The following is an 11,601-nucleotide window of genomic DNA, read 5'->3' as shown; positions in this document are numbered from 1 at the left end:
AGCTTTTATTAGTTTGTTATCAGCTGTTAGGCTACTGATTCGCCGATAACTGAAAAGAAAACGGATAACCACCTTCTACCAAAGCAGTATTTTAAGAATTTTAAGAAAATCCCTCTGTTTTATTGCTTTTAGATAGAAATGAAATCAAACACATGGAATCTCACCTTAGTAGCTTTAGAAGAAGACGGAGTTCAACGGTATTTCTAACTCTGATTATACCGTTTTTACAAATATTACTGGTCGATATGATAGGCTATTAATTGTTCTTCATAAAAGTGCAGTTGTTTTGTAATACAAACGTGGATATTTGTGAACTAGGGGAGGCCACTTTTGCCAAATGTAGGAAGGGCAGCTGATTTCCGGTGGCTAGGTGACGTCAATTTGCACACGAGCTGAACACAAAGCGAGTGGTGCTGTGTGCAGCGCAGCTGGAGAAAAGGCGCTTTATTTCGATCGTGCTGAGAGATGCCTGCTCCGGTAAGCAGTGTTTATAACTCTCGAGCTCTTCTTTACGTGTGTTTGTGAATTGTTGAAAAAAAAAAACGTCCCCTAAGCGATTTCAGTAGGCCGCGCAGAAGTAGACACAGGAACTGTAGACACGCTGTGCGGCTTTGCTAACTGTTCCTGTTTCGCACCTCATTATATATTACTTAGCTAACTGTGTGAGAGCCGGACAGGGTTTGTTTCATTCAGTAACCAGGGTTAAACGGATCTCTAAAACGATTTACAGACAGTCTCTCAGCATTCGCTGTTGTTTGAGGCGACACGTTGCATTTAAAGTGGTTAACGTATGGTGGATAAGGCATAAAGCCGGTGTTAACATTATGGATATATATCTGTTATATAGTCAACAGGAGGCTATTTGCCTTGGGAGTCTACATTATATTTACCACGAGACTGTTTATGGGCAGGATCGGGAAATAAAAACCTCTGCTTTTAGGGGTATGACACGCTTGCGAGATTAATGTTCCAGATGCTTAGCTAGATTAGCATTTACAGTGGCATAATTTTTTTTTATCTGTTTTGTGTTTCGGTTCATTGTCAGATTATTATAGTTAAATATCACAGAAAAGGACATGTGGAGTATAACTCTTTCTTTATAACTATTATAACTCTTTTCGTTTTATCATATTTATATACACTGCCTGTTTTTACTTCAATTCATTGCTCAAGGAGATTAAAGAGAATGGTTCTTAAGCGTTGGAGTTTATTCACGTGCAGACTCATACACAGGCACAGCTTAGTTGATCAACTGTCAGCAGTCTGATCCAGTCCAAAGAATGCATAGACTGTCAGGGTTTAAATACACTGAGGTGAGGGTGAGGAGGAGTTTAATGAGGGGTAAGTGGAGGGAGGGGGGGGGGTGATGTAGGTGAGAGAACTTGAGGTATCAACGTTAGGGGCTGATTGTATTTCCTATTGGTTATACAAGGATGGTAATACAAGGATCATACAAACAGTGGGGGAAGATGCAGGATTCTCTGCAAAGGTGGGCAACAATCAACACTTTTCAGGGGGTAGTTGGCAGGCAAAGGGTCATACAAACATGTTTGGCCAGCATATGAAGAGTAATTTTCATTGAGACAAATGAGTAAGAAAACCATTTGTTAAGACCATAAGCAAGTAATGTTAGAAAGGGGCATATTTCTCATAACTCCTAGTTTCAGGGATCACCCAATCATGCTACAAACAATTTTATATTCTAAATAAATTGATATAATGTCATAATTGTGTTAAACTGACTAGGTAAATGCAAACGTGTGAAATAGGCATTGTTTGATTGTTTAAATTTAGCTGTTGTGGCTGGAAGAATTTTATGTGCACGGTGTCTTAAACTTAAACATGGCTTAAGCTGTATTGTAACTGACTTATTCAACTATTCTCCAGGTGACAGTGTTCCCTGCCTGGGCACGCATTCTGGCAGTGATGCCACTCATTCTGTTCTGGGCATGCTCAGTGGGAGTGTGTGGGGACTGTGGCCTTGTTGCCATGAAGACAGACAGTCGGCTGGCGGAGCAGATGCAGCAGCGGCATCTGCATGCACTCTTTATGAAGTATGGACAGAATGGCAGCATCTCCTTGGCAGGTCTGCAGAGGTTGCTGCAGGGGGTGGGGCTAGACAGAATCAGGAAAGTAATAGTGCAGCACCATGGAAACAACCACAACCACACGCACTCACATACACACTCACATACACATGTACATAAACACAGCATACAGACACACTCTGTTGCCAGCAAAAAGGACAGTAACGGTTCTCATGTTGAAAAAACGGACTCTGCCCCCAGCATGCATCTTGATTCTATTTCTGGAAAAAAGAGCCAATCGGATGCTCACCATAATCTTTACATGAAGAGGGCTCCTGACTCTACTGCACTTCTGACCACACCCTCTTATGCCACCAAGTTCCACAGAGTCAATCGAAATGCAAACTACAACGTCATGCAAGATCCTGACTTTCCTCATCTCAATACAACAAGCTCCAACCACACTCAGCAGAGTGAGACCCAGCACCTGGATGACCATGAGCACAGTCATGAGCATGGCCGGATAAGTCTCAACTCCAGTAAAGAGGTAAAAATACACTGTCTTTACAATCCAGAATGAGGCTTAATTTATGTTATGGCAACAAACCTTTAATCTAATGCATATAGTGCTTTTTCTGTTGTCTGCAACATTTATGCACACGTTCTGAAATGAAGGTTTAAGATTCAGAAGCCCATGCAAATGCTACACCCTCTGTAGATCTTCCCAGAGTGAAACACCTTTTTGTCTTTGTGTTTTCTTCTAGAATATACAGGAAAAACAAACCGGTAGCATTTCGTGCAGTGAAAAAGGAATACTGCAGTATTGCTCTGCACCTGTATGGCATACTATTTGATATATACTATAGTATATAAATAGTATATACTATACTATTTGAATGAACAGGATACTATAGCATACTGTTGATTCAGCATTAAATTAGTTTGTTAGGTGTGTTTTGAGTGAACAGGTTTTTCTGTTCTCTAAGTACAGGTAACTGCATTGCAAATTGTTTGTGGTAATCAGCCAGTGATACAGAGGCTGCATTCTCAAGACTTTTAAGATTGTTTGAAACATTGTTTGAACTCCTTCTGACACCATACCATGCTTTATTCTTCAAGTATTCTTTCCCCTTGGAGGTCTTACTTGTTTTTTGTTTAAGAGCATTTATTTAACATTTGTTTAAACTTTATTTATTTACTTTGACACTAATCAATAAAAATCTTTATATATTTCAAGTTATTTGTATGAATTGTATTAATATGAAAAATCAAACATTTCTTCGCTAAATAAGATTCAAAACGGTCCGACTAGAGAGGAACATTTCCTTGTCACTGAATGTCTCTAGATGTACAGATTCCCCCTGCTGAAGTGTTCATTTTGGGAACTACTAAGAAGCCAGCACCCTGAGATCTAAGTAATCTTGATGGTTCATGATATGTAATAAGATCTTGCAGGTATTCAGAAGTGAGGCCATGTAGGGCTTTAAATGTGGAATTTAACTGGGGGGCAGGTCAGTGCTGATAGAACTGGACTGATATGGTCAGATGTTCTAGTTTTAGTAAGGACCCTGGCTGTAGCATTTTGAACTAGTTAAAGTTTACTAAGTTTCCTGCTGGAACATCCTGCCAATTGTGTGTTGCAATAATCTAGCCTTGCAGTAATAAAAGCATGTACTAATTTTTTCCAAAACATGCAGTTATAAGACACTCCTTAGCTTGGTGATGTTTTGAGGATATAAAAAGTAATATTCTGTTTTGTTTTAAATTATGGATCTGAATCGGTTATGAGCTATATCTGCTGAATTAGGACTAACTATTCTGTTTCAGTAACACAAATAATTTTCTTTTTCCCCCCAGTGTCAGAATGCCACCACTATTCTGGAGCTGCATGGCATGTCCCAGGAAGTTGTTCTCTCTGTGCAAGACTTCAGTTTTCTTTGCCCTGCTTTACTTGTGCAGATTGATTCCAAGTCCTGCTTTCTGCATGCTGATAACCTGTCAGGTTAGGGCTTGGTTTCAATAATTTAGATGGGTACTGACTTATGTTTGAGAATGAAGCTGTGTCCTGAAGCTGTAATTGTCAAATTGTATCACTCTTCTTCAGATGATAAAAATCACCGGCACCATAATTCCCATTCCCATCATCACAATAAAACCACTGACACAACACAAAGTTCCAACATTCAGATAGGTAAGTATATAATGTGGGCATACATACTAAAATGTGTCTGAAAAGCTGTGTATAAGAGAACCTATATAATACACACCAGATTCTGTGTGAAAAAGTAGGCGTCATTTTAGCGTTTAGAATCAAATCAAATAAAAAAGATCTATAGCAGGGATCTAAACTATTGCACGTACTATTACCAGTATGTAAGTATTTAATGTGTGTATGTTGCAGCTTGGATTGGTGGTTTTCTTGCCATTACTATAATCAGCTTGCTGGCTCTGGTGGGTGTGGTCTTGATTCCACTCATGAACAGGGTCTGTTTCAACTTCCTGCTCAGCTTCTTGGTTGCCCTTGCTGTGGGCACACTCAGTGGAGATGCCTTCCTGCACCTCATACCACATGTTAGTTACGTACTTGCATACATACACATGGAATTAGCCAAGTTGTCTGTTTTCAGTTAAATTTGGTTAAATAAGTTATCTTGCTTTCCGAAGCTTACACATTTACAGCAGTATGTTTGGTGTCTTTTATTGACAATTCCTTCTTTCAGTCTCAGGGGCACCATAAGAATCACCATGTAGCCAATGAAAGCTTGGATCACAGTCTTCATGGTGACCATGAGGATTCTCTAAAGCCTGTTTGGATAGGACTGACAGCACTGGGTGGGGTCTATGTCATGTTCCTCATCGAGCACTTTCTGACCCTCGCAAAAATGTACAAGGACAAAAAACAGAAGGTCAGACTTGATTAGCTGACAAACACACACCGTGGATTAAGTAGTTTGTAGGGCTGGGTAATGTAGTCGAAATATCATGCAGCAGGTTAATAATGCTCAAAATATGAGCATTCTTACTTGTGTACAGTGGGAAAAGACCTTTATTATTCCAAATAGATGTGAATTATGTCTTATTGCAGTACCTAACAGAACTTATTACAGAACATTTTGGATATTGGGAAACAATTAGTTCTTGAATTAGAGCACCTGTAAATTTCATTGCATTTAATAAGGAATGTCTTGTTACATACAGTACTGTTTTAGTCACCTTAAAACAATCCCTGCAATATGTGTTTTTGCTTGTAACAAGTAAAGTAACAAGAAAGTAAAAAGTAACAAAAATTTCACATTTAGAATAAAGTAGTTGATCTCTTGAGTGAGTTTAGAGAACAATGTTTTGTTCCAGATTTATCCTGCACACCCCAGCCCACGTTTGTTTTTTGTTTTTTTAATTCCATCACCAGTTCAGCTGGTGTATTAATGTTATTTATTCTAATTGTTAGTGTCTATTGTTAGTAAATAAACATTTAATGCTAAGATAAAAAGCTTTTTAATTTTATTTTTCAAATGTTCCTTTGCGCAGTAATGAATAGGCTTACCCTATTCTGAGGTTGTTGTTGTTATTATTATTATTATTATTATTATTATTATTATTATCTATATTTTGACCGCTACTGTCTATCCACTGTTATGTTATACATAAGAAAATCTTGAAGTCACAAAGTCTACACTGCTAATAAATTAACTGTAAATGTGTGTTTTGCTTGCAGGTACAAAAGAGGGCTGACTTGGCCAATGAAATTTTGGAGTCTGAGAAATTGCCAGCTCTGGAAGACCTTGATGTCAAACCACTGGATGGTATGAGTGTGGTCTTTAGTTTTTATATATATATATATATATATATATATATATATATATATATATATATATATATAGTTTTTTTTTTTAATTATTATTATTATTATTTTTTTTTTTATGTTTCAGGTCATCCAACTTAATTTTGTTTATTGAAGATTTAGTCAAAATCTGTGTCCTGTATTACATTATTGCCCCCTTACCTACTAAACCAGTTAAACAAATTCATTTGACAGTTGGGTTCACGTTCACGAGCCACACCCAGTCTTGATTACTGCCACACCTGTGGAATCTAAACATTTACCTAAACAGAACCTCTTTGACAATATGAAGCTGGCTCAAATAGCTGCACACGATGCTATGTTTTAAAGAGATTCAGATACAGAAGTGAAACTAATTTATTAAAATCGACCAGTCTGGGAAGGCTTATGAAGCCAAGCCTCTTAAAATTATAATACACATAGAGAAACAGTGGTGAGTGGTCAGCCTACCAAAATTTCAACAACTGCACATCATTGATTCATGACATGTAAAGAACTGCAGACACTAGGCAAAAATGGCAGTAGGAAAGATTTGATAGCATTGGAAAGGTGCAGGGCACCAACCACTGTTGACCAAAAGGAAGCAACGGTTTGCTGAACTGAAACAAGAAAAGGGCAAATAAATATCCAATGGTCACAATTATTAGACATCTGATAACTAATAGTCAATAGTGTAGCCTTTTTGATTAATAACGGATAACAACCTCTTCTGGTAGTTTCTAACTAAGTTGGCACGTCTCATGGAAGATTTTAGCCCATTCTTCCATAGCAAATTCTTCAAGATCATGTAAATTGCTTGGTCTGCGAGCATGGACCTGAACCTTTGAGCTCCCTCCACAGATTCTCGGTAGGATTGAGATCAGGCCTCTCAGAGGGCCACTCCAGAATCTTGATTTTGGTGTCTTTCAAAAAGTTTCTGACTAACTTTGATGTATGCTTCGGGTCATTGTCTGTCTAGCACAGACCTAACCTTAGACTGACAGCAGATGCTGTGATGTTATTCTTTAAAATATACACCAAACGAAAACAGCTTCCAAATGCCCCAACACCCAAAGTTTGGTTTTATCAGCCCAAAGGACAGACTTCCAAAACTCACCCTTATGTTTCAGATGGTCTCTGGCAAAGCTCAGTCGGGCCACTGTGACAGCAACAGGGTTTTTCTTGGGCTATAACCAAATGGTCCACCATGATGATGAGACAGTCTTTGCGTGAAGTTCAGCAACCATGTTTGCAGTAGTCCGGGGATTCTTGTTGACGTTTCTTGATTATTTTCTGCTGCAAAGTTGGAAATCTAGCATTTTCGACCACGGCCAGGTGTATTTTTAACAGACTTTGTTTTTTTTTGTGCCTGCGATGATTCAACACACTGCTGTTCTAGAAACAATGAAACACTTAAAAATGACAGTATATACAGTGGGGCAAAAAAGTATTTAGTCAGCCACTGATTGCAAGTTCTCCAACTTAGAAAGACTGAAAGACTTCAGCTTTCCAGGGAATCACATTAGGATTTTTAAAGAAGTTGTTTGTAAATTATGGTGGGAAATAAGTATTTGGTCAGTAACAAAAGTTTACTTTATTACCTTGTAACATAACCTTTGTTGGCAGTGACAGAGGTCAAACGTTTCCTGTAAGTCTTCACCAGGTTTGCACACAATGTAGCTGGTATTTTGGCCCTTTCTTCCATGCAGACCTCCTCTAGAACAGTGATGCTTTGGGCCGGCGCTGGGCAACACAGACTTTCAACTCCCTCCACACATTTTCTGTGAGGTCTGGAGACTGGCTAGGCCACTCCAGGACCTTGAAATGTTTTTTACAGAGCCACTCCTTCATTGCCCGAGTGGTGTGTTTGGGATCGTTGTCATGCTGGAAGACCCAGCCACGTTCCATCTTCAGTGCTCTCACTGATGAAAGGAGGGTTTGGCTTAAAATCTCACGATACAATCTGTTCAATCTTCCCTTAACACGGATCAGTTGTCCTGTCCCCTTTATGAAAAAACAGCCCCAAAGCATGATGTCTCCACCCCCATGTTTCACAGTAGGTATGGTGTTCTTGGGATGCAACTCATTCTTCTTCCTCCAAACACGACGAGTTGAGTTTTTACCAAATTGTTTGAAATTTTGGTTTCATTTGACCACATGATATTCTCCCAATCCTCTTCTGGGTCATCCATATGCTCTCTGACAAACTTCAGACAGGCCTGGACATGTACTGGCTTAAGCAGGGGGCCTGGCACTGCAGGATTTGAGTCTCTCTCAGCATAGTGCGTTACTGATGGTAGTCTTTGTTACTTTGGTCCCAGCTCTCTGCAGGTCATTTATCAGGTCCCTCTGTGTAGTTCTGGGATTTTTGTTCACCGTTCTCATGATCATTTTGACCCCACTGGATGAGATCTTGCGTGGGGCCCCAGATCTGGAGAGATTATCAGTGGTCTTGTATGTCTTCTATTTTCTTACAATTGCTCCCACAGTTAATGTATTCGCACCAACCTGCTTGCCTATGCGGGGCAGTGGTGGCTCAGCAGTTAGAGCGCCGGGTTATTGATAACAGGGTTGTGGGTTCGATTCCCGGTGGAGACAGGTGGAGCTAATGTTAGGCCTGATTGCTGTAAATACACAGACTATAATGTACAATCTTTCTCTTCAGACTCTGAGGCAAATGGCAGGCATTCATGTGGGCCTGGTCTGCCAGAGGAGGAGGAAGTAATGTTGTCTCAGAGCTGCTACACCGATGAAGATTGTGAAAACAAGTGCCATTCCCACTTCCATGACACTGTTGGCCAGTCAGATGAACAGCATCATCACCACCATGACTACCACCATATTCTACACCACCATCACTCCCAGAACCACCACCCACATACTCATACTCATCGACACACACAGTCATACACTGTCCAGCATTTTGAGCATGCTGGAGTCGCCACCCTTGCCTGGATGGTTATTATGGGAGATGGTCTGCATAACTTCAGTGATGGACTGGCAATAGGTAACAAACATTTCATTAATATGGGAAAGCTTAAATTTAGTTAACTCGGTGTATTAATGTAACAACATTAAGTTGAATTTAAAATCCTTAAAATAAATGGAAACTAAATCGAATTGTTGTATGTATTATATGCAGGAGCAGCATTTACAGAAGGTTTGTCCAGTGGTCTCAGCACATCAGTTGCTGTGTTCTGCCATGAACTTCCTCACGAACTGGGTGAGAACTTGTTCATTTTCATTATCATCAGTAAACGTTATTGCTCTAAAGTGTTGATGTGTACATTTGGAAGAAAAGGAATGTGATGTACTTGCTCAGGCTTGTAAAACGGTGACGACTATGCTTATATAGTCTGGTCCAAAATTAATTGGTACTGTAGCTTCTGGTATATGTCCAAATGTTTGTAAACACCCCTTCTAATGACTGCATTCAGCTGCTTTAGACACACCCATTGTTGTTGTTCAACTATTCACACACAGCTTGTGTAGTCCCTGTAGAGAAGTATCGTCTGTAGTATAGGAGACTCTGGCGCAGATTAACATTAGCCTATTGGCACCATGCCTAATGCTAGGCGTGGGCTAGAGCAGTATAAAATCTCCCCACAACTGAAATGTAGAAAGGTGTTCTCTGGAATGGTGCTCCATCCAATAAGTTTGGAATTAATTGTTTTGTTTTGTTTGTTTTAATACCCTTGATTTTGGAAGAAACAATGAATGAGCATGTTTCCAAATATTGTTGTCCATATAATGCTTGTTAATAAGGTAATCCACACTAGAGTGATAAAGTAGTTTTATCTGCCTTTGTAGGTGATTTTGCAGTTCTGCTGAAGGCTGGGATGTCGGTGAAACAAGCAATTCTTTATAATCTGCTATCTGCACTGATGGGCTACCTGGGGATGGTTACAGGCATTCTGATTGGTCACTATGCAGAAAATGTGGCCATGTGGATCTTTGCACTCACTGCTGGGCTATTCATGTATGTCGCACTGGTGGACATGGTGAGTAATGCACAAATGCATAAAATGCATGTGGGCATATGTACATAAAATTGGTATTTAATGTCCACAAGTGTGTATCATCTGTTGGAAAGCACTTGTCTCTGATGGGCTTGTTTGTTTTGTGTATGTGTGTAGGTTCCAGAGATGCTGCACAACAATGCAAGTGAGGCGGGCTTTAGTCACTATGGTTTTTTTGTCCTTCAAAATGCTGGGATCTTACTCGGTTTTGGCATCATGCTTGTCATCGCTGTGTTTGAGCACAAAATTCAACTCCGCTTTGACTTTTGATTCCATGACCACCATTGACCCCCCAAACCTATTTTACAGCTCAATTTTGCCTACTGCAGCTATGTTGTATTTCTTTATCTTACAAGGATGTACTGTTACTACCTTATCTTCAGTTTAAATACCTGCTAAGTAATACCTGCTTAAATTCAGAAATTACTGTCAGTTTATATACACTCTTTACAAATCTAAGAAGCCATTATGTAAGCACTCTAAAGTGCTTCACATTCATTCCGTCAGTAAAGCATTCTGTTGCGGAATAAATCAGATTTTTCACTTGTCAGTATTGCAGAGATGCTAAACTAGAGATGCTTTTTGGGGTTTTTTTTTGGGGGGGGGGTTCTGTTACTAAGGTTTAATGTGGCACTTGGTGTGCATGTGTATGTGTCTTGTCTTTCACATTCCAGTAAAGAGAGTCTGAAAAATCTGTGAAATGTTTTTCTTTTCGCATGATGGTATGCAGTGCTTTAAGGAATGTTACCTATTTACTTACCATACCTGAAGAATAAAAATGACTAAATAAAAGTACACAACATAAATACAGAACATAAAAGCAAAAATACATTTTAATAGGAAGTGCAAACATTTTGTTTGCTGTCATTTTAGTTTTCTGTATGCATTTCTACATATATATTTTTAATCACTTTTGTATTTTTTCTCAAGTATGATTAATTGGGTAGACTGAACCAACCAACTATTTTGTGAAGAACTCTACAGTTGTAGATCCTGCTGGTGTGGAGGTTCGAGACGAGACGTACTTCATCTGCCTATCCCACTTCTTCCCACCTACAGCATGCCAACAATATCATTTGGAGATTGATCACACAGTTCAATATTCAATAGGTTAGAGAGATTAACATGAAAACAGCTGGCTTGATATTACTTGGTATAATAATGGCTGTACAACACAGCTCTGTACAGCTTGTGTTACATAACCAAGAATCTGTAGCCGATCACAAAAATGGGTTATATAATGTATATAATTTAATCAGTGGAAAACCACCTCCAAAAATGTAAAGTAAAATAATTTCAGGATTAAAACTGCAGGTACAATAATTTAGGGAAACATCACGGGTACTCGGGACGAGCCAATACAGGCACAGATCTAATCGAACTCAGGGAGGCTTTGTTAACCGAGTTTATGCCGCTACACGTTACATAAAAGTCCTACATCAATTTTGTGAAAGCTGGACTTGGTACATATTTGGAGAATTAAGCATCAGTCAGTTTATCCGGAATAACAAATATAATATAACAATATATTTTGTGGATCGATATGTGGTCTCTGAATTAGAATCTAAATCTACATTTACATTAAAGGCATTTAGCAGACACTCCTACCCAAAGCGACTAACAAAAGTGTTTGACTGTTTACTCGAAAAATATCTATGGCAATTTTTATTGCGCAATCCAAAGCGTACCTCTAAGCATAGACTACTAAATACAAAAGTCAGTATGGAGATCGCAT

The 11,601-nt window shown here is 39.1% G+C and overlaps 1 protein-coding gene across 1 annotated transcript; it reads left to right on the top strand.

The window, feature by feature from the left end:
• The first annotated feature begins 383 nt into the window (after nt 1–383).
• Nucleotides 384–10,567, top strand: slc39a6 (solute carrier family 39 member 6). Its single transcript, XM_072668942.1, has 11 exons — nt 384–477; nt 1,888–2,574; nt 3,885–4,029; nt 4,132–4,218; nt 4,429–4,598; nt 4,748–4,933; nt 5,743–5,830; nt 8,513–8,854; nt 8,990–9,070; nt 9,658–9,848; nt 9,984–10,567. Exons 1-11 carry the CDS (start codon nt 466–468, stop codon nt 10,134–10,136), a joined length of 2,142 nt encoding a protein of 713 aa, XP_072525043.1. The 5' UTR covers nt 384–465; the 3' UTR covers nt 10,137–10,567.
• Nucleotides 10,568–11,601: the final 1,034 nt, after the last annotated feature.

Source organism: Salminus brasiliensis, chromosome 23, assembly GCF_030463535.1.
Source record: "Salminus brasiliensis chromosome 23, fSalBra1.hap2, whole genome shotgun sequence".
Classification (NCBI taxonomy): domain Eukaryota; kingdom Metazoa; phylum Chordata; class Actinopteri; order Characiformes; family Bryconidae; genus Salminus; species Salminus brasiliensis.
The sequence above is the reverse complement of the archived record's forward strand: the minus strand, read 5'-3'. Positions and strand labels throughout refer to the sequence as shown.

Coding starts and splice junctions, on each gene's coding strand:
- slc39a6 (XM_072668942.1), top strand. Junction 2,575..3,884: donor GTCTCAACTCCAGTAAAGAG/GTAAAAATACAC, acceptor TTTTCCCCCCAG/TGTCAGAATGCCACCACTAT. Junction 5,831..8,512: donor TGATGTCAAACCACTGGATG/GTATGAGTGTGG, acceptor CTTTCTCTTCAG/ACTCTGAGGCAAATGGCAGG.